The following is a 24,854-nucleotide window of genomic DNA, read 5'->3' as shown; positions in this document are numbered from 1 at the left end:
ATTAAAATATAATTAACTACAAATGCCAAAGAAGTAGAAATTTGGGTTTTAAACTTTTTTTCAGAAAGTGAATCCAAGTTAGTAGTCATATGTGAGTTTTAGTATCTCCTTTCTTTATTGTATTTAGCTTCTCAATTCCTTGCAATCTATAATCCATAATTACTATGTTTATAAGGCACCAATATGCATCTAAATAGCCGAGATTATGCCACATCTTGGTAATGAACATTAAGAAAACTGCATATCAATAAAAAACAGAAAAAAAGATATGAAGAACTGTCAATTATTTTTCTTTTAAGAAAAAATCATGAGAATAAACATCAAAACCTTTTGAAATTCACACATTTTTTTAATGAGACTTAGAAGTTCTTTAAATATTTTGAAGTTCTGTCTAATTCACAAACAACATCTTGGTTAATACAACAAAATAATTATTAAAAGAAAAAATGTAATCTGTCCTCCACCCAACTCTGTCCCTAATAAAACTGTTCTCTAAAAGTAAGAATAAAATGCATTGCATTACAAACAAATGTAATTGCATCATTATATAAAATGTTATAAGAATTATGCTTGTTATTGATGATGTAGGTTTTTACCTCAGGGGTTAAAGCAACTTATACAATTAAAAAACACAAATCTATTAACTTGGAGATTTTATTAAGAACAACATAGTCATCTGACTGATGGAATGCATGTGAGTTACAATAACTTTGTTTGACTTGCTCTACTGACTCTAATACTTAAATTCCATGAGTCGGTGGATATTTTACACTCAAATACCCCCTGAATTTATATATATACATATATATATATGTATATATATATATATGTATATATATACATATATATAGTATATATATATATATATGTTGTACATACATGCATATATATATATATATGTCTATATACACAGATATGTATGTATGTATACATATATACATATATATAGATATATGTATACATATCAATACATAAACATATACACATAGACCCCCTGAATTTTATATATACACATATATATGTAGTATGCATATGTATATGTGTATATACATGTATGCACATATATAACATCTACACATGTGATATATATATATATATATATATATATATATATATATATATATATATATATATAAAAAAATTCAGGGGGCTATGTTTATAAGTATAAATCTATTTTTTAATTGTTGAAATGTTTGGTTTGTAATGGAGAATTTGAGAATTTGGATTTTGAAATCTATGCTGAAATGTCGAATTGTCTTCATCAAACTTTATCTCAAGTTTCTAATATCACTCAAAAAACAAATTAGAAATGTATATATATATTTCCATTGATCATGCAGAAACATGTGTCATGGATTTGATTATGATGTATACAATAAATCAATTTTGTAAAATGTATGACTATGTCACTTAAAGTTTAATCTGTGCAATTCTGTGAATTTGCTACATCATAATTAGATGAGACATCTAAATTATCATGTAAGTATTGAGTATAAAGAATCCTGGGCCAGATAAATTAAAAGAAAACAAATTGATCAGCCTATAATTTTGACTCATGTTTGTGTAGGAGTCAGTCTGGAATCACAAAGTCCATTTTATTGTAATTATTGCAAAAATGAATATGGTCTTGTTGAAAAAGTCTGTGTAGTAATAAATAGCTGTGTTAGCATGCTTATTGTCCAGCTTTCCCCAGAGACCCTGCCACTTAAATCCTCAGTTGACCCTATCAACAGACAGGTGGCATTTGATCAATTCAAAAGAAAGTTACTGGGAGAATAATTTCAATTACAAAAATGTCACTGCCTATACTGTAGACAGAAGGGTGCAGAGGTCATCCATCTTTATAAATTTGCATGCCAAATGGTATTTATTTCTTGCTCTTAAAAAGAATAGGAAAAGAGACACCACTTGCAAACCCTCAAAAAACTTTAAGCTTCAAATTCTTATCACTCCTAGCACTTAGATACCAGTGAGAAAAGTGAAGATACAGAAAGAATTCTCTCTTAGATCTCAGGACACTCTGGAGTTCTTATTAAGATTTGAATTCCAGAGTCACCCTACTCATTTAGCATCTTAATTAGCTTAATAAGAAACTAACATTAATGAGTAGGGTTAAAAATCTGGGATTTGGGGTAGGGTTGTGCTGAATAGAAAATTACATACTAAATAAAACCACTTTATGACTCCTGTACATAAATCAAGAAAAGGGAGGAATAAGGATAGAAAGTGTTCCTTTGTTATAAATAAAACAAATGCAGAAACCTCACCCCACCCCACACCTAGATTTCCAGTAAGCTTAGAATTAAAAGGCAGCTGTAAACATTATTTTTTTAGGGTAAAACTATTCTCCTCTCAGCTTTATGACTGTTGGTCTTTCATCTTATATTCATGGTGCTAGTGTGTATGTATCTCTTATTATAAATTGCTTCTAACATTTTTTTTTGAAGAGGGTAATAAACAATAAAAATATTTTACTAGAGTTATCATAATGAGTTTCTTTGTAATCCATTTTCAACCTTCTGTCAGCTATACACTGGAGTCTATAACAACTCAATGAATGACTTTTTATTATAAGAAGCTAAAAATATTATTCTTTTGTATATCTATACCAGCACACTCTCCGTGAAGAAACAATGGTAGTGATGACTGAAGACATGCCTTTGGAAATTTCTTATGTGCCTTCTACTTATCTGACTGAGATCACTCATGTCTCACAAGCCCTATCAGAAGTGGAACAACTTCTCAATGCGCCTGACCTCTGTGCTAAAGATTTTGAAGATCTTTTTAAACAAGAGGAGTCTTTGAAGGTAAAACAAATCTCTTTCATTTAGATTTTACAAGATGATCACATCGGTCATTTATATTACCAGAATAATTGGCTTAAATTGTACACACAATGAAGGTATTTTTACTTACTCATGGAATATTTGTTTTTTAATTTTTTTTATTCATGCATTATAGTTATATATAATAGTTGGGTTCATTTTGACATAATCATAAATTTTTATGACAATTCTAAAAATATAGAATGGGTAGCTTGAGTAATAAGGTATAGAAATTGAAACATAAATTAGAAATGATCTTTTATAATATTTAGGGTCAAGATGCTTTCCAAAAGAAAGTTTTTGGAGGTACCCAGGGCAGAAAGTGTTCACAAAAAGCAAGCTTTGATAGAGAAACATTTCATTTCCAACCAATACTTTACTTTTTTTCCCCAAAAAGTCAAATTAGATGAGATTTAAAGTTGTATGTTATGTGTTGTTTTCATTTTTACATTTTCCACTTATAATATAGATATTTAATTTTAAATAAATGTCAACACATATGCTATAATATAGGTAATGTAAATAGAAATCAATTAACTATTTTAAAACTACCAGCCAAAGGCTACTACCCAAATACAGCTTTTTTCTTTCAAACTAATAACAGCATGTTACTGAATTCTGAACCAAGACAAATAATGGTGAGGGAATATGCAATGAATTTTAGAAGGCAGTGTCTGAAGATAAATAAATGTAGTATGAAGAAAATGTACATAATAATGTGTGTCTTCAAGATAATTTTTGTGATCATACATTTCACACTCAAAATGAAATATTATAGCATAACCAGAGCTTGGTATTTTTTAGTGCAAACAGCATAAGAATATAGACAGAAGATGAGTTTGCTATCATCAGTACATATTAGTGAAAGCATTTTTACTCTAAATGATTTCTTAGGAGCTCATTCCATGTCACACATTTGTCTGCCTAAGTACACAAATAGATAATGCTGTTTGTTTTGGAAATTGGTGTTTCAATATCTCGAATGACTTGACTTTAATATCTTCTATCAAATAAGCTATAAAATTACAGAATAAAAATAAGAGCTATATGTATCTCTGGAACTAGTCCGTTCATTTAAATATTGTGCTGTTTCTTATTCTTTTTGAAGTAAAAGTGAAATCACTTATGGATACAGTGAAGAAAAGAAATCCAGTCAATTGATAAAGGAGTAATGCCATCATACCTGTCATTACTCACACTAACTAAATTTTTATATCAACACAGTTTCTAAATGCATCATTATCATTTGATATGTGAATCACTGCTAATCAGCTAATATTCATTCCTTTTCGTGTTTTGTAGACATGGTGGTCAGGAGACTAGTGACCCTGCATTATAGTTATATATAATATATTTAGTTACCCACTAAATATCATTGTGTCCGTGCATCTTAACCTGGCACACTTAGAATGACAGGTCCCTGGCTAAACTCATAGCTAACAATTTGTTCATACTGATAAATTTAATATTAGTATAGTTGACACCAAATGTAATAGTATCGATTACTGTGTTTGTAAGGAGCTATTACTGCAAGTTGAATTTAGCTAGGTTATTGAATCCTCATGTGATGCAGTTGTGGGTATAATTCCATCTCTCTCTCAACAAAATTTCTGCAGCAGGCAAATGGGCTTACTACCTTCATGGACTTTTTGAAGGGGGATAGTTTTGAGTTCAGTTATTTCAGTGAATATGTATTTCCTCTTAAAGGCATTCATCACTGTCATTATACAGTAGTAAAAATAGAAAAGTAGTGCATACATTGTACAGCTACTGGTTGGGAAGTTTCAAAATTAGATTGCAGTTAATTTTATTTTTGACAGAAGTGCATGGATCAAATCACACAACTATAGTAGGTGTAATATACATGTTCAGTGAAGGTACAGAGCAACAAAAATATTGTGTAATAAGTTAAAATAATTATTTTCTGAACAAAACATAGCTAAATTAGTACCCCACTAGATATATTAAACATAAAAGTTATCTAATCATTTGGACAGAGATTATATAGATAGCCTACCTATATCTGAAAATCTTCATTAACAGCTAATACACTAGCTAAGGTATAACTAAAGATGAGTGAGAAATAATACACGTAAGTAATATTTATTCTTATTTCAGAGCCAATATTAGCATTGCTAATCAATTGTGAGTCTTATATGTAAGAAGTTAATAGTATTCATAACATAGACAATGCCACCATAATTTAGAAACAATTAAAATCTTTGAAAGTTTTAGATTCTATTAGGAATAACTTGTACTTTGTATTTTAAGGAAAACAATGTCTTAATAAAATTTACCAAAATAAAACTTCTAGGTTAAATCACCAAATCTTGTTTTGAAATATTTCATATAAAGCATGAACATAGAAATGTTTGCATTACAGCTTTAACTTACCAAAAGTTTTGCACCAAAGGCTTTTAATAATCAAAATCCCATCATGAAAGTAGAAATTATCCATTTAGGAGTCCAAAACAAAATAATTTATCCTAATGTCTCTGTATAACTGATTTTACTGAAAGTTTCCATTTCATTGGTGTATGATACAACACACTCTTGAGACCTCACCCATACCTTTTCCTCACTCAGCTTTCCCTGAACTCTGACTCTTTGCCTTCATTTTCTTTCTAGTCATCAAAGCCTAGATGTTTCTAGGAGTTAAATCTTAGCATGTTCAGCAAATCTCTAGCCATAAGTGATGGCTTTGATGAATAAGCACCCTTCAGTTGGATTAACCCAACATTCAGAATCAGAACAGAGATCCCATTTAACTTAGCAGAAATCTGCCTCATATCATGTTCTTTACTCCCTCTCTTAATCAACTCCCTTGTCACTGTTTCCTAGGATCATTTCCAAAATGAATTAATTGCATGCATATTCTTGTCTTAGGGTCAGCTTGTAGGAGAACTTTTACTAGGACAATTATAAAAAATAGTAATAATAAAGGTATATACCCTGTGGAATAAAAACTTGTCAATAGAAATCCTTGGAAATCCTTTATGCCACTAGTGTAGAATTCCCCCAATATGAACCTAGCTTATAAGGATGAGAAGTAGGCTTTACTTTTTGCTATAATGAGAATCAACCTAGGTACTCAAGTTTTAATAACTTACCTCTATTTACTTGCTTAATTCTGCCCAGAAATCTATGACATACTGAAGCTAATATAACCATTTTATACATGAAAAAATAAATAAATATAAAGTAAGCAGGCAAAGTTGACCTCACTAGTATTAGTGAAGCCAGGACTTTAACCCAAGCAAAACAACCCCAAAATCTCTGCTCTTAGCTACCTTTCTTGTAGTTATTTCTAGGGTGTTATGTTGAGCATAGTGAAGGCAAATGTGGGTAAAATAAGGTTGAATATTAAGTCTGTCATGCCCAATTCAAAGGAAAATATCCTAGAATCTAGTTCTAGATGATTTGATGTCAACTTAGAAAGATTCCATAAAAGAAAGGAAGAAGGGGAGAAGGAAAGATAAAAGAAAATAAAGAAAAACAAGTAAATAAAGGGAAATAAAGAAGCCATGCATGTATCATTTCAATTGGCTTATTTAAATTAATGATAGTATAGATGCTGTATTGTGGATAAAATATGCTGTATTTTTGGTAGACAGGTGTGTTAGCCAGATATTCATTGCTGTATTCAAAATATCTGAAATAATCAACTTAAAAGAGGAAAGCTTTAATTTGGCTCATTGTTTCACAAGTTTCAGTACATGTTCAACCAGAAGCATTGCTTTGAGCTTGAGGTGAGGAGAATATCATAGTGCAGGGCATGGCAGAGGAAAGCTTCTCAGCTTAAGCTAGCTGGAAAGGAGAGGGTATGGGAAGACAGATGACAGAGAAACAGAAAGAGAGAAAGAAAAGGAACAGGGACAAGTGAACCTACTTGCTCCAACCATGCTTCACCTGCCTAAAGTTTTTACTGCCTCCAAGAAGTCTATTCAGCTATCATTAATCTGCTTATAAGGTCAGAGGCCTCATGATCTAATCACTTCCACAAAGCACCACCTCTGAACATTGCTTTATTAGAGACCAAGCCTTCAACACATAAGACTTTGGGGGACATTTTAAATCTAAACCATGCTATCAAGAGTGTGACAAGAATAATGAACATATGAAGAAAGCTCACAGGTGAGAGCAGAAGACTTGTTCCTAATATATACTTTAAGTAGGATCAGGAAGTAAAGGCAGCCCTTGTTCAACCAAAACTGCACAAGGAAGAATTGGTAGTAAACTCAAAAAGCAAAGGTGTTCAAGTTTTATGGATGGCTATTGAGACTTATAATGAGTTGATAAGATAAGTAGTAATATAAGGAGTGAGAGTTTATCTTTTCCAAAATATTTATTAAGTTCTTGCTATGTGCCAGGCATTATTTCTATGTGCTTAAAAAATGGTGAACAAAACCAATGTATCTTTCCCTTTAGCCAGTTTTTATTATAGTAGTAGGAGATAGAACATAAGGAAATAAACAATAAATAAATAAGTAAATATTGAATATTACAAGTTAATATATATTATTTAAAAAAACAATGTAGAGTTCAATAAGGGAATACAGGACCATCAAAGAGTTAGGCGTAGATGGAATGGCAAGAGATGGGTTTGTACTTTTAAATAGATTATAAAGGACATTTGAGCTAAACTGGAAGAAAATAAGGGAGTCAGCCCTGCTGTATGGGTAGAGGAAACAAAGACCCAAATGTGGGAGTGAAATGTGGGAGTGAACCCTTCTTGATCAAGGAATAGCAAGAAAGCCAATGTAGCTGGAGTAAAGCATGATATGGAGAGGGAAATAGGGGATAAGATCATAGGCTTTTGGGAAGTCCCAATTATGGATGACCTAGTGGGATATTATAAAGATTACCTTTCACTCTGAGTGAGATGGGAGCCATTGTTGGTTTTGGAACAGATGAGTGACATGATCTGATGTATGTTTTAATAGGATCACCCTGACTCTTGGGTTGAGTATAGAAGTATACGTAACCAAGGGTAAAAGAAGAGTCCAGTTGAATGAGAGATAGATGCTGGTGGCTTGGACTAGGTAATAGTAAGATAATGTTAGATTGTGAAAAGGTTTTCAAAGTAAATATAGTGAATCCATACCTATATTTATATCGAACTTGAGAATATGTGAATAAAAAGACTTTCTCAGCAGATTTGGGCCCAAGTAGGAAAATGCTGGTGTTCCTTGAACTTGGAAGAGGATCTCTTGAAGATTATAAAGTTCTTTGATATTTTTGTCTTCTACATTTCAGTTTTGCTTTGAAGTAGGGACAAAAGTACTGGTAACCAAGATACTATAACCTGGTTAAGATCTTTTTCCTTTGGAATCTACTTCATGCTATTTAAGCAAAAATTTAATAATGCCAATCACTTAAATGAAGACAACATTGCCATGAGCAAAGTGACTATTTTTATATTCTGGTACTAGGGGAAGTAGATAATAGTGGGAGGCACCATATGTACAAATCTGAACAAAATACCTGAAGGAAAATAAAAGAATGATTGTTTATGTGCATATTGTAATACAGGGCATGCTAGAAAAAGCATTGGATTTTTTATCAATTTAATAATGTAACAGCTGAAAGACTTTGCAGTTATTCTAAATTAAATAATCATGGATCGTATAAAATCTCAAAGCCAGTTTTGATTACAAATGCCTCTTGAATTCTACTTAAAATTTCTCATTTAACAGTTTAGTACATGGAAAATGTAATTTTTATTAATGTATTATTACCACATTGTAGAATTGATCTTTCAGCCTATATATAAATATTTTGAATAATGTAATCAGCTAATGATTTCTCTGAGGAAATTTTAATTCTTTCAACTAGCACATTTATTTAGTTATAAATATTGTCTTCATCTGTTTATATGATATGGGATATATTTGTTTGATTTGCTATATATATATATATATATATATATATATATATATATATTTCTGTACTACATATAAATATTAATTTATCAATTATAGTATGAATCCTGCTTAAATCATTGGTAGAGTACCTAATTTTTCATGTATCTTATAGTGAGGAGATTATAAACATTTTATTATGGACATATCTGGCTCATATTTATATGTGTTTTGGTATTGTTTTCTTTTACATTTTATTCTTATCTCTCTTTTATAGAATATTATTTTTCCTTTCTCCCCACCATTATTTTATCATGCCCAACAGTTGTGCTAAATTGATTTCTTGCTGCAATTTATTCCCAATTCGGCTAAAATATATTTTAAAAACTCACTCTTCTGGGCACAGTGGCACACATCTGTAATCCCAGAAATTTGGGAGACAGAGGCAGTAGGATAACAAGTTCTAGGGAACAAATTAGTGAGACCCTGTCTCAAAATAAAAGATAAAATAAAAAGGACTGTGGAAGTACCTCAGTAATAAAGCACTCCTGATTTCAATCCCCAGTGCTGGAAGAAAAAGCAAAAGAACAACTCACTCCGACTCCTTCCATTTTGCTAGCAATACTATTTTGATAATCCCTAAAATACACATTTTAATAGACTTCCATATTAAAATTTAAAACTCATGAGGCCGATAGAAATTGTGAGGTTGCAACTTAGTTGTAGGGAGGTTTTCCTTCTATTCCTGAACTATTCAAGCTATGCTTTGACTACTTATGCTGCTATTTTTATCTGTGATATATAATTAGTGATTCATTATTTGCATGAGTACATTATATCATTGTATGAAAAATATTTTGGAAAAAATACATAGTTATGCATACGAAGTATTTTTCATATGTAGATTATAATCTATGCAGAAAAAATTATAAGATCAACTTACTTTAGAGTCACAAAAAGTAAATTTTCAAAAATCTTTAGAAGCTCAGGGAAACACAATTAATAAATCCTTTAATGCTTTTTGATTGAACATACTTCCCAATTTGATATGCCATTAATGTATTGCTTGGCAGCTGATGTTACATATTAAGTATAAGTTTTATATAGGGTATTACCTTCATCTTCCATGTACCACTGCACCCAGGTTAACCCTGTTTTCTCATATATAGGGTATTACCTTCATCTTCCAGATAAAGACAAATTCCAGAAAGTGAGAATGAGGTAGAGTTTGAGTCTTTGGCACTCCAATTTCTCTTCTTCAATTTTAAGATTATCTAATTCCTAAAGGCTACTGCCAAAGGAGATACTAATGGGGTTTTCTATTTTTTTTTTCTTAGAATTAGAGGTTGTATGCCTCTTTGTTAACCAAGTTACAAAGTGTCTCAAAGCATTTCTGATACCTTAAATTGCTCAAAGCTATTATTTTCACCTTCCCCAAATGTGAAAATAATAGTTCAGTGCTTTATAAATCTAAAGGCACATATGCATGCTTTTACAGGTATGTATACCCATTTTATGCTGCATTTATCAAGATGATGATGATGATGAATCAGCCATAGCAAAAAATAAAATTTTCAGATTTTACAATGGATTGCAAAAGAGCCATCTACTCCTGACTTGTTCCCTATGGTAACCAACATCCATCATATGCCCAACCACCAGGAGGAAAAAAAAAATAATATCTTCTTTTTCTTCTTTAGTAAAGATGCATCTTCATCTCCTGTAACACTACCTGGCACCCAATAGACACTCAATGTATATCTCTTACATGAATGTTTGACAGTCTGGCACATCCTAGCATGAACTCTGTGATAGAAAAGGACAGAGTAATGTTAGTCTATTTGTCCCAAGATTAAAAGAAAAAAATAAAATTAGCCTCTTTTATATTATATCCTGAATTATCCTGGCATTTGAGTTCTTAAAAAAATATGCAAATATCACCAGGAAGATATTTTAATTGGGTTCATACATGCTGAAATTTAAATCAATCATTGATGAAAGTATGTGGCAGGCAACCCATATATAATTCAAATATTACTAATATTTTTACTAATCACTGAAATTTCATTATATGACCATAACAAGCATTAGGCTAGAGAGTTTGTCAAAGCACGGGATTTGAACCTAAAAGACTTGGATACTGAACCTGATTCTTAAAAGCTATGCACTTAGGCAAGTCAAATAAAATTGGTAACCCTCCCTTTTTTTGGTACCAGGGATTGAACCCAGAGGTGCTCAATCACTGAGCCACATTCCCAGGCCTTTTTATGTTTTATTTAGAGACAGGGTCTCACTGAGTTGCTTACGGCCTTACTAAATTGATGAGGCTGGCTTTGAACTCATGATCTTCCTGCCTCAGCCTCCCAAGCTTCTGGGAATACAGGCATGCACCACTGCACCCAGCTTAACCCTGTTTTCTCAGTATTGAAATTGAATCAATGACAATACCTGTCCCAGACTACTTTATAATACTGTTGTGAAGATAGTGTGAATTTAACTAAGATTATACAGAAATATTCTTATTGAAATACATGACTATGTAAATTTCAAGGTTTGTGTTTTAATTAGCTTTTTCCTTGCTGTGACTAAAAGACCCAACCAGAAAAATTTTAGAGAAAGAAAAGTATATTTGGGGGCTCATGGTTTCAGAGGTCTCAGCCCATGGACTGCCAGCTTCATTCATCAGGTCTTGAGATGAGGCAGAACATTATGGCAGAAGAGTGTGGCAGAAGGAAGTAGTTAACATGATGATCAGGAAGCAGAGAGTGACTCCACTCTCCAGATAAAAAATATATATCCCAAAGCCATGTACCTATGGCCCACCTCCTCCAGTCACATCCAACCTGCCTCTAGTTACAACTCAGGGATTAATTCACTGAAATTTTTTCCTCCAAACCTTCTTGCATTTTCTCACACATGGCTTTTTTTGGTGGACACCACATCTAAAACATAAGATTCAACCCCTGGCCCCCAAAATCTCACAATCATCTGAAAGCACAAAAGAAATTTACTCCATTCTCAAGAGTCCACACAGTCTTAACAGTTCGGAGATTGCTCAAAGTTCAAGTCCAAAGTCTTCTCTGAGGCTCAAGACAATCTCTCATTGTGAGCTCCTGTAAAATTAAAAGGAGTTTACAAGTATAAAATATATAAAGATAGAGAATAAACATTTTCATTCATAAGAATAGGGGCATATAAATAAAGGATAGAATATGTACCCCAAAGCCCCCAATGACTGACCCCCTCCAGCCACAACCCACTTGCCTCCAGTTACTACCAGTTAATCCCATCAATGATTAATTCACTAATTACGTTCAAGCCATAACTCAGTAATTTCTCTTCCAAATCTTCTTGTATCTTCTCATACGTGAGTTTTTTGGGGACATCACATCTAAACAATAACAATTTGTAAACTCCATATTGCTTTATCAAATATCCCCAAATCATAAAAATTAGTGTATAATAAATTTCCATGTAAAAAACTCTGAAAAACAAATTATATTTAAGAATGTGTTAAAACTTATATAATTGTATATTCATATTTTAAAACTTTAAATAAAATGTTAACAACCACATAAAATATACATAAATGTATTTCCAGTGTTGGCATATAGGTTAAAGTTTAAAAAGTTTAAAAGAAGAGAACACATGTAGACTGAAAATGTTTGCTTTTGATACAATTTCTCTCAGAGAATGTTATATATTTTCAATCACGTTTCTTCATCTCCAGAGCTATTTATTCAGGGGTAATAGTTTCCATTCACCTATCACTTTTATAATATTTATCTTAATATGCAAAAGTGCAAAATCTAAATCACGTCAAGTCTCCATGTACCATAATGTTTAACAAGAAGAGATTGTTGTTTTCTTGTTTGTTTGTATATTTCTTTCTTTATAGCTTTGCTTTTTAAATGAAATATGTAAAATTCATTTTTTTCAGTTTCTATTTCAGCAGTTCAAGACTCTCTGTTCTAAGTTTAGAACCATGACTTAAAATAAAATTAGTGAAGCTCTAAGTGAGGAATAATTGAATCAATAATGGGGTTTTATCCCCTTTTATCTTTGGAGACTTGAATTTTGCCCTTATTACTTATTTTTGTAGTTTTTCCTTTACCATTTTAAAAAGCTAGTTTGTATTCATTTTTCCTGCTTAAATGTATAATCATGAGTATGTTAATACTGTAATAATTTTAAGCTGATCATTATGAAGTGTCATCATGTCAGTTAAATGTTCCAATACTAGCAATTTCATATAGTTCAACTTGGTATAATTCCCTTTAGTGAAGTCTGATTTTTTTTAGTATTATGCATATTATTAATCATTTTCAGAAAACAAATTAAGATCTTTGTGTTTTAAACCACATATGACTAAGGGGCACCAATTACTACCAATCACCAAATTTAATTTGCCAAATTTTAGACAAAAGGATAAAGACATTCTTATCATTAGTGTAAACTAAGTGGTAAGGAAATTGAGTAGAGAGTTTGGATCCTGCTTCCTTTCATGTTTTTGGTTTGTTTGTTTCTTTTGGGGTTCTAAAATTGTTTTTCTTTAGACTTATGAATTTATGTTCAGAACAATTTATGAAAGAGTAGTTTTTTTTTTCTATTCCCCTATGGAAACACCACAATAAAGTATGTTGCACAAACATCAACAACATGAGTTATTTAAAAACTGGGCATAATTTTACCAAACATGTTTACAATTTCAAAAGTAGTCTAATCTCATTTGCATTAATTTGTGCACAGTTGGTTACATTTTATCATGTATAAACCTGCTTGATCATTCATAATGGATTTTCAGTTCTTTATAAAAAGAGCAAGATATTCCTGACTGCATATTTAAATGGAATAAAGACTATAAAGTGAAAAAGAAGAAAATATCCTGCCCTCTTTTCTTCATCCCATTCCATTGACCATTACCAATTTTTGATATTTCTTTGTATCTTTGAATTGCCTTCCAATTTCTCTCTATAAACCCAGCTGACCCTCCTCTGCCCAGTTAAAAAAGACTTAAAAGTATATCCTGGTTCTAAAACATTTGGAAAAGTAAATGCCATATGTCCAATTTTCAAGTAAGAGAAAAACAATTGCTTCCTTACATCTCTCCTTTGCCCTGTGTAAGTCAGTTTTTCTATTAGAATTTTCTATAAAATGATTTAGACAATGCACAACTTAATACAAAAGGCATCTATTAATAACTGACTTGTGGAATAGTTTTCAGTTTAGTTGGTGCCAATGGACTAGACTCGTTGTGTTTGAGGAACCCTTGGAGCAGTGCAATACAGATTTTGTGTTTTCTTGTTGTTTTAACTGATGCCCTGTGACATCTGTGAGTCAGGGGCAGACATAATTCTAAATGAAGAACCTTGTGTGTTGTTAGGTATTTAAGGTACTGTGAGGAAACCAGGGGAAATTCAGGCATAAAATGCAGATATACTATTATTCTTCAATTTCCTCTAAGTGCTAAATAACCAGTAAGATTGAAAAAAAATCTAGAGTGATATCTGAACAACTCAGAACTGTTCAAGACTGAATGTATATCTGTAACAGTTGACAAACAATGTAACAGATCTTAAATTTCAGTGACAGCATTCAAATGGTATTTTCATAAGCAAGTTCAAATCAACTTGTCTTTTCAATTCAGCCAATATTTATTAAGGTCCATGTACTTTGCCCAACACTCTAAAAATAATAGAAAAATATGAGATGTGATCATTCCATTTGGACAATTTGTAATATTATAGATTACACATAGTTACACAAAGTTATGCACAGAATAGTTATGCAAAGAAGTTGGAAAGTAATAGAGGCATGAAGAACATAATCCAGACGAAAATATGATGATAGGGCAGGAGTATAACTGAATTCATGAAGAGGAGAAAGCAATGTAGAAAGAAAAAACTGGAAGAAGGAGAAAGAAGGAAGAATCAGAAACAGAGGAAGAAGCCTTATATTGAGGTTGAATATAATTGTTTGAACAATGCTAATAGCTACCACATATCATTTATGCCAGGTCATGTTCTAAATTCTTGTAGTAACTCATATTATCACCATAACTACCTTATGAGGAGGAAGGCACTACTATTATACTATTTTCAGATAGAAAAACTAAGGTCAGCAGCAGGTAAGTAACTTGCTCAGATGAATTTATAAAGAGAATAGTCCCCATCCAAGGTGGTCATAGGATATAGACAAGGATAATCTTTAAAGTGGCAGAATCAATCTGTAGTAAACAAAAATAAAAATATGAAAATAGGAGATTTTTTTGCCCTAGCTGGGCCAATTTAGAAACTATACCCTTAATCTGGGTCTGTGGGCTAGTGCTCACATTATTAATATTCAGTAGAATGTCCCCCAACATCTAGATCACCTTCTTTCATCTGCTGGTGGAAAAAGTTGTGGGCTGAATTCTCAATAAATGTTTGTATTTGTCTATTTACTATAGTTGGTTGTGGAAGGGTTTTCTGTAAGAAACATATAATCCCAACCTGGGAACAAATTCAAGAGTGTCTGAGTTTTCACTAATCTATGGAATTAAATTCCCTGCACTTTCTTCCTGCTCCTGCTATTTTTAAATATCTTGATATAAACTTAAACAGAATCAGTCATTAACTGGTTAACGCCCTCCACCTGATGGATGCCTCATTTATTAGGCCCAATAATCAGTGAATCTGTTGTACCATCTTCAGATCTTGCTCATCAGTTTTCCCACTTTCACTAAATAAGTTTCCCATTGTGTGAAAGTCATAGTTTTTTAGTCATGGGATTGTATACAGTTGTCCACTGAGATGGGGTTAGAGGAAAAGATGGATGGGAAAGGAAAATAAAAAGATAGCCAGATTTTATGAGTAAGTATGGAAGAAGAAAGAAAATATTACTCCCAATTACTCCCCAAATTTCTGTCTCTAGTCAAGACTTCTCACCTAAACTCAGATACACACACGCACACCCAATGAAGTCTAATGAACACCTTAAACTTAACCTATCCATACACCTTAACCTCATTCTCCTGTAATTTTCCACATTGTTGGTAATGGCAGTTCTGTTCTTCTAGTTGTTCATTCCAAAATTCTTAGTGTTATCCATAAATCTTCTCTGTACCAATATGCATACAATTGGTGACCTAATACTAAGGGCTCTACCTTTAGAATGTATCCAGAATTGCCACCAATTTAATTTCAAACCACCATAATCTTCAATATGAATGATATCAACAATCTATATAAACAGATCTCCCACTTTGTTCTTTTGTCCCACATAGAGGAGACTCTCAACACACTAGCCAGAAGGAGCCATTTAAATAAAACACTTAGACCATATCACACCTCTGCTGAAAACTTGTAAGGTTCTCCATCCTCTTCTGAGTAAACAGGAAGCCCTTAATATGTTTGCAAGTCCACACTTGAGCTGCCCACTCCATTTTCTCCCTGATATTCCCCTGGAAGTCTTGGGCTCATGTGCTTCAACCATAATCACCTTCTTCGTGTTTTGACACTCCTTCCACAAAGACACATTCCAATGTCAAAGCCTTGTGGGTGCTTTCCTTGCCTTGAAAATCCATGTGATTTTTCATGTGGCTCACTCCTTCATTTTCAACAGGTCTTTACTTAAAATCAACTTTGCACATCCTAAGATTCTAAATCCCCACTTAGATCTTTGATTTTATCATTTCCTCCTTTGGTTTTGCTCCTTAGCACTTACGACTATTTAGTTGGCTATAGAGTTTATTTATTTATCCTGTTTATTGACCTTCCAGGCCCACTACTCTAACCTCAGGACATAAAATGTGCCTGCAACATGATAGGATTTGAACAAATATTTATTTATTAAATGAATGAAGACAGAGCTGTAAGCTCAGAGAAAAAGAAACCTGGAAGATACTTCACTAAGGAAATGACATCTATGTGATGAAAGCCATGGCATAATATTACTGAATGCTGCAAAGGAGGGAAATGATGTAATGAAGAGGCTATTAATGAACGAGTAAATAGAATTTCCTTCAGGAAATAAATATGGTTGTTAAAAAGTGAATTATAGGTGCTTCTGGCCATCTGCTGATGCGAGGCATTCAGATAAATGAAAACTGAGGAATCAGTAGAAAGTAAATTTGCATTTGTTTACAAAAATGAAGTTAAGTATATTTTAAATCAGATTATCTTTGAGATATAAAAATCACTATGGGATAAGACACACTGAAACATAATTTCATATTAACTAACATTTTTATGTCTAAAATTTTATCATTTCATTTTTTCTTGTAATTTTTTTGACCAAGAAAACACCAAAAACTTATTAAGTAAATATTTTATTAGTAAGGACAAACTATAGAAGATGAATTAATGTTTGTACACACAATTGACTTATTTCAAATCTTAATAATACTTAAAAACTCAGGAAGGTGTGTTTGAGCTTTTTTCTTGGCACAAAATGCAGGCGTAAAGACACTTGTAAATTATGGATACCCCCATTTAATAACAGGGTGTTGAGTTTTAAGAAAGTGCTGAATTGCATTCCACATTTGGGATCTGGGAAATGCTTTTATTTTCATAAGCATAGAGAAGACATAGCAGAAATTATGCTATTTTAAATACCAGGCATCATATTGGCACTTTTCAGAATGTTTAATAAATAAAGAACTTTGCTGTAGGTAATAGAAAACACTTAAGAATTCAGTAAGTTCTTCTTAACTTTACTTCGTTAGAAGCAATTTAAATGAGTTTGATTTATCAGATATCACTATCCTTTACTCTAGACCTGTTTGGTTTCTACAATATCTATTTAGACATTCATATAAATAGGTTTACCATTTACTTGAGTAAAGGCAGGCTCTGTAATGAAATACTGTGACATCAAGGGATTTGTTGTCACTTTACATTAAATGGAAGAAAAAACTAAACAGTAAAAATCTACCCCTTATGATAGAGAACAGGGCATAGTTAAATTAAGTGTTACTTGAGACCTTTATCTCAACTTGATTACCTGGCAAATTGGTCTCTTGTTTGGTTCCCAAGATAAATTGTTTGTAGTCTCTAGTTTCTCTTCTAAGCTTGTTGAAGACATGTATTCCACAATACTCAAATAAAGAAAGTACTTTTAGGTTCAAATTATTTGTGTATAAATCTCCTTTAAAATGGATTTTCTTCTGAAAAAGAGACTCGCATTTTAAAGTCTTTATTTTTATATCTCAAAGTTAAAGCCTGTATACTATTGTCTTTATTATCAATGCACCCTTATTTAAACAATAAGCTTTTCAAATAGAAACATGAATTGAAGCAAAATGGCTAATACATTCATGTTTTCACTTACTTTAGGTATATGGATTCTATCATCCAGTTGTGAAACTACTTTGCTATCTAATTTTTCCCTACTCACAGTATACATTTAAATTAGGGTCTTATTGATACAATTTAATATTGTGAACCAGAGTTGTAGTGATGCTATTTTAAAATAATAAACATTTATATTATATAAACTTTAGCACAAGCAACTTTCAGAAATTAAAATTTTCTTTTTAACTTTTTACATTTAAATTTTCCTTTTGTAGGAATAGTGATTTTAAAATAATCATTTTATAGAATTGCATTTAGGCAGTGAGGAAGTCAACTTACCAGGACATGCCAAAATTCAGAAGGGAGTTCACTAAAAAGTAGATACTTCATCATTTTGACATCATATTTTCAGATAAGATAAGGAACTATTCAGGGAGATAAATGTAAATGCTATACTCTATAGTGATTCTAGAGATTTTTCTATCATCATAGCAACTGTAGGGATATAGTTTGATTTTTATAAAGACCAAAACTATAAAGATCACTTATTTCTATTTTTTTTTACTTAAAAATCATTTATTATTAGACTGACTTTGGTGCAAGATTAGGATTAGGAAATACAGAGTACGCATAAATATATGTTAAAACTGAATAGTCCAAATGGACACATATCAATTCTTCCACAGTTTAGTGAACATTTCTCTGGTAAACTTTAATCTTCTGTCTGAAGATTAAGTGTTGCTATCATTGGTTTCCTTATCTAATTCATTATCCAGAACACCACTCATATAAGATGGGCTCTACCCCCCAGGTGTGGTGACACACCTCAGTAATATCAGCCACTCAAGAGGCTCAGACAGGAGGATCGAAAGATCAAGGCAAGCTTCAGTAACTTAGAATGATCTTGTCTCAAAATAAAAAATAGAAAGGACTGGGAAAAAAACCAAATGCAGAATGTTTGCTCTGATATAAGGAGCCTGATTCATAGTTGGGTTTGGAGGGGGAGCATAGGATGATTAGACCAACTCTAGATAGGGCAAGGGATGAGAGGGGAGCCGAGGGGCATGGGGGTAAAAAAAAAATGGTGGAATGAGATGGACATTATTACCCTAATTACATGTATGAAGACACGAATGGTGTGAATATACTTTGTGTACAACCAGAGACATGAAAAATTGTGCTCTATATGTGTAATATGAATTGTAATGCATTCTGCTGTCATATATAACAAATTAGAATAAAAATAATTAAAAAACAAATATATACATGAGGAAATAAAACTGAATAAAAAAAAAGTAAGGACTGTTGATGTAGCTCAGTAGTAAAGCACCCCTGGGTTCAGTCCCCAGTATCAAAAAAAAGAAAAAAAAAGGTGTGGCTACCATCAGTACTGTAGTACCAGAGTGCTCTAAACAAATAATGCATGCAGTTGGCTTTAAGAAATGAACCATCAATGCACATGCCCTTAGAATTCTAGGCTCGCCCTTCACAGTGTGCAAGAAGAAAAATGTGCATCCATGTAACTCTGGTGAATTCATTGCTTGTCTATATAACTTTTAAGCAGTGTGATAAACAGAATTAGACCATGTGAAAATTAGGCAATGAAATGTCTAAGCCAATTTTTGAACTGAAAAAAAATCAGGATGCTATCATTATGGGATGGAAATTATTATGCAAAAGATTGCTTATTTCTAGACAAACTAAAATAGTAAAACACTATAAGGGATCTCATCTCTGACTTTAAACTATGGAATGTACTACAAAAGTTTCTTTGATGCATATACCATTATTCTGTGTGCAACGCCTGGGAAACTAGAGTATGTGCATCAATGTTAAAAGGTATTTTCTGGTCTCCAACCCATTTTGATAGTATTCTTTAAGAATATACCAAGGAGCTATTATCTAGATATCCAGGAAGTATGATATTCCCTGCCCCAGTTTTTGCTTTTCTCATTTAAGATAGAAAGATTTCCTGCTTTTGCAACATGCTGCCCACCACTGTTAAAACCATTCATAACTTGATTCTGAGAAATTCTACTGCTTTTGAAAGAATTGAGAGCCCTCCAGAGACTTGGATTAAAATAAGGAAGCTTTGCAGGCACAAATCCAGAGAGAGAGAGAGAGAGAGAGAGAGAGAGAGAGAGAGAGAGAGAGAGAGAGAGAATGAATATACCTGCATACATGTATAAATTATATTACCTCACATTACATCAGAATTATAACTCTATAACTTCTAAATTTTGGTGGGTAAGATCCTTCTTTCCTCTCTTGAATTTTTCCTCCCTAGGTGATTAGAGCTATGCATTTTAAACATTTGTGCTTCCAGTATACACACAGATGTGACTGGATGGTTGCCCAATGTGAATTTAAGTACTCAATCAGTCAGTGGTCTGCTTGGTATCAAGTAGAGGACTTGTGAGAGTTATAGATCTTTGCCACTGGACTAGTAGTCAAGTAAAAATAAAGTCCATGACAGGGGAGTGGAGGGGGCATGGTCTCAGGATAGATGGTGGAATGAGATGGATATCATTACCCTAGGTACATGAATGACTGAACATATGGTGTGACACTACATCATGTGCAACCAGAGAAATGAAAAATTGTGCTGCAGTTGTTTATAGTGAATCAAAATGCATTCTGCTGTCATACATACCTAATTAAAATAAATAAATAAATTAATTTTTAAAAAGAAAAGTTAAATAAAAGTGTTGATGAAATCAGGCTGTTCAGGTCAGAAGAGTTAATAGAAGCAGCAAAGAAGTCACACAGATTTATGTTTCTTGCACCTGACCAAGTAAAAGTAGTGGGACAGCTCTAAACCTGCTGAAAGTTCTAGGCTCAAATATATGAAAACATGGTAGTAAAATTTTACCAGGTGAATAAAGATAAATAATATTATTGGGGGCTAGAGTCGTGGCTCAATGGTAAAGCACTTGCCTAGCTTGTGTGAGGCAGTGGATTCGATCCTCAGCACCACATAAAAATAAAAATAAAGTTAAAAAAATAATATTATTGGTACACTTAAGTCCAGTAACTTTTAGAACATTGATAACAGATGGCAAATTCACTCTATCTTTTCAAATTTTTGGTTATATCCTCAGTTTTGTTTTTATCAATAGAAAACTTTTCTTTAATAAACAAGTGTTTGATGTCAAATGCATTTAACAGTAATGTAGTAATAAATTGTTTTCTACTTGTATTGAAAGAAGTTAAAGACAATCTGCTCTGCCCACATTTATATTTTCCACATCCAACATTTTGAAATTGCTCTTGATAAGATCACTGGTGACCTACTAAATTGCCAAATTGACTTTTCATTCCTAGTCCTAGCTGCATTTAACTTGTTGGCAGCTCTCTCCCTTTCTACTATTCTTTCTTTTCTTGATTTTGAAATAGTAAATTATTCTTGTTCTCCTATGTCTGATGACAATCTAGCCATATTCATTCCCTTCTGCTCCTGCTTTCCACAGAGGCTCCTCCTTAGACAACCTTTATTCTCATCATTTCCACTCTAAAAACCTTCCTTGAGCAATTTGACCATCTCTCATGCTATTACAACACATATAATTACAAACATGTAATACTGGAAGACAGTTTTAACCTGCATTTCTGCAGATGCATAAATTCACAAGATATTTCTCCATTACCACATCTACTCTTTCCACTATCATTTATCTGACCTGTCAGATAAGTGCTTTTACCTAAGAGTTAAATTGAGATGCTGAAAAAAATAATGATGATGATGATGATGATGATGATGATGATGATGATGAAGGCTTCCCATCACAAGATGTATGTAAACTTGAAATTATACATAAACCTTAATTCATATCACCCATAAATATTCTGAGCTGCCTTGTTTCTGAGGAGATAAGCAAGACCTGGAAACACAGCTGTTTTCTGTTTTTTAGCAATCAATGTGAGCATTGACTTTTACCTTTTATAATTGGCATGATCTATATCCTCACCTGCTTCTACAACTCATTTTTTGCCTAAGGCAAGTCCTTATGTATACTATAGACGTGAAGTCTCTGTATGAGACAGAAAATCCTTTAAGATCTACCCACAACCTCGCTACAGCTACCCACTCATACCTGAGGAGTTTTCTGTAGAGCCTATCTTCTGAGAAGCCGTGAGGTCAATAAGGCTCTCTATCTAGCCTAATTTCCAATTCATACATGGTTAAAGTTGTCCTGAATTTTACCTGAAAGTAAGCAAGAATGTTCCTTTTATTGATACTCTTTCAGCTTTATATCAGGGTTTGCAATACAGGAGAGAAGACCCAAAATTATGCATCTCAGAGATTATTTAAAACAGCTGGCACGTCTATTGTGGGGAAACAGAGAGACAATCAGACACCTTGCTCTAGAATATAAACAAATCCTCTCCAACGAGAGGGAAATATCTAGGTTTACTATACTTGGTATATAAGTGGAAATGTAAACAAAGGGATATGGGAGAAAGACGTTTTTAAAGCTCTCTGGCACAGGGCAGTGTACTATACTCTAACGTATATTTGCCATTAAATCATCCTTGCCCAGTTGCCAGTGTTCTTTACTTGTCAGAGTCCAGACTATGTACAAATTACAAAATATGTATGGCCCAAACAAAGTTGCCTTTTTATTTTTCTTTCCCAAATTGGATGCCAACTGCTGATTGGAATTTAGTTTGGTGCACCAGCGATTTCTAAATATGATCATCACTCGCACACACATAAGCCTCATTTGGATGTCACAGACACGTGGGATTTATTCAAGACCTCCTTTCATATAACACACACTCACCAAATTCTGCCATGTCTCCATCCTAAACTTCTTTCCCAATTCAAGTGAAATGTAAATACCAGATAGATTTTTTTTGGGGGGGAGCAGTACCAAGGATTAAACTGAGGAGCACTTGACCACTGAACCACATCCCCAGCCCTATTTTGTATTTTATTTAGAGACAGAGTTTCACTGAGTTGCTTAGCGCCTCACTGTTGCTGAGGCTGGCTTTGAATTTTTGATTCTCCTGCCTCAGTTTCTGGGATTATGGGTATGTACCACCATTCCTGGCCCAACTAGATATTTGATTAAATCAACAGATTTATTATTTTTGAATGTATGATAATGACACTTATTGTGTATAAATTTATTGAAAAGAATTTTTACATATTAGAAAAACATTTAAAAGTATTTTTGAATGAAATAAAATATCAGTTTGTTTCATAATAATCTAGTTGAAGAGGTGAATGGTTGAATGTATAAATGAAACAAGATTATTAACAGAGTCATAGCATCTGGCACAACATCATGAGGGCTATGTGTACTATCCTCCTACTACTGTATATATTGAAAAAAATTTTTAAAGAGAGAGAGAGAGAGAAAGAGAGAGAATGAATGAATGAATTTAGAGAATTTTAATATTTATTTTTTTAGTTTTCGGCGGACACAACATCTTTATTTTGTATGTGGTGCTGAGGATCGAACTTGGGCCGCACGCATGCCAGGCAAGCGCGCTACTGCTTGAGCCACATTGAGCCCTATTGAAAGTTTTTGACAATGTTTTTTTTTTTGAAAATCATCACTCTTCATTGGCTTCTGAATTACATGCAGAATTTTCAATTTGCCATCCAAAACCCATTATTAAACATCTGTAGTCTCTGTTTTTGATTTGTCTTTCCTTGAGCCTCTGCATTTTCAAAAAATCAGCAAAATCTTCTCATGTTACCTGCCCTTACATATATGTTACCTATTAGCCATAATGTTTTTCCCATTTCCACTACTAAGTTATGACTACCCCAGATTGAACCTTCTCCATGAACCCTTTCTTGAGCCTGTGAACAAATAAGATATATGATATGGTATATGATCCATTGTTTTTTTGAATTTTTAGAAAGTATTTGGTACCGCTTAGCCCATTTTTCGTTCTTGCTGGGCAAGGTGGCACACACATCTAATCCTAGTGGTTCAGGAATCTGAGGCAGGAGAATCAGAGTTCTAAGCCAGCCTCAGCAAGACCCTATTCCAAAGTAAAGTTAAAATTAAAATTTAAAAATGCTGGAGATGTGGCTCAGTTGTTAAATGTCCTGAGTTCAATCCTTGGTACAAAAATTATTTTTTTTCTCATTTAGCTGAGGCTTCTCTACTTTTTTCTATTCCTTCAGTTCTCTGAACCACACCCTCCCTTATTACCACTATATAATCCATTTTAAACTTCTTACAAATGAGCACAACATCACCCATTTTTACTTTCATCCCTATATTCCTCCTTGTAGGTGGTAAAAGCTAAGTAAATATTTATTCAACAGTCTTGTCTGCAACAATTCAAATGACAAAAAAAAATAGCCAGACTTATACTAGAGAGACTAGCCAAGTATGTATTATTTAAGCAAATTTGGGGAACCAATATTTTTAAAGATTTTAATTTTTACAAAATGAATTTGTGGTTTGTGATTTCCCCTTAAATATAATATAGATGAAATTATGAAGTTAATTTGTGAGATACATTAATTTACTCATTTATACAACAGAGGAGCATTAAATACTCATCATGTGCAAGTCATTTGTTTGAACTCTGGAAATCCAACAGAGAGCAAAATAGATGAAACCTCCCCACCTAGTGGAGTTTAGTCTAGTGGTGTACACAGATCTCTTGATATATAGTTTAATATTAGTCATAGGGACATGAAAAAATACAAGAAATATGAAGGGTGGGAGCTAATATTTAAAATAGAGTGATAGAGATGTTTCTTCTAAGATTAGAAAGAAGTCATATAAATGTTATTAAAGAAAAGTGCATTTGGTGGAGATAACAGAAACTTTTGAAACCCTGAAGCAAGAGTATGCTTAGCATACTTAAGAATGCACAGAGGCTTATGAGATGGAATAGTGTCAACTATGTGGAGACTAGGAAAG

The 24,854-nt window shown here is 32.8% G+C and overlaps 1 protein-coding gene across 7 annotated transcripts in view; it reads left to right on the top strand.

Annotated features, from left to right (window-relative positions):
- The window catches only part of Dmd (dystrophin), a 2,062,171-nt gene that overhangs the window by 853,298 nt on the left and 1,184,019 nt on the right, over positions 1 to 24,854 (top strand). For all 7 annotated transcript variants that reach the window (XM_071606751.1, XM_071606753.1, XM_071606749.1 and 4 more), the window contains one exon: positions 2,613 to 2,807. In XM_071606751.1, coding sequence (XP_071462852.1) covers positions 2,613 to 2,807 — 195 coding nt within the window. The remainder of the gene's footprint in view (positions 1 to 2,612; positions 2,808 to 24,854) is intronic.

Source organism: Marmota flaviventris, chromosome X (genome assembly GCF_047511675.1).
Source record: "Marmota flaviventris isolate mMarFla1 chromosome X, mMarFla1.hap1, whole genome shotgun sequence".
Taxonomy (NCBI): Eukaryota; Metazoa; Chordata; class Mammalia; order Rodentia; family Sciuridae; genus Marmota; species Marmota flaviventris.
This window is presented reverse-complemented; position numbering and strand designations above follow the sequence as displayed.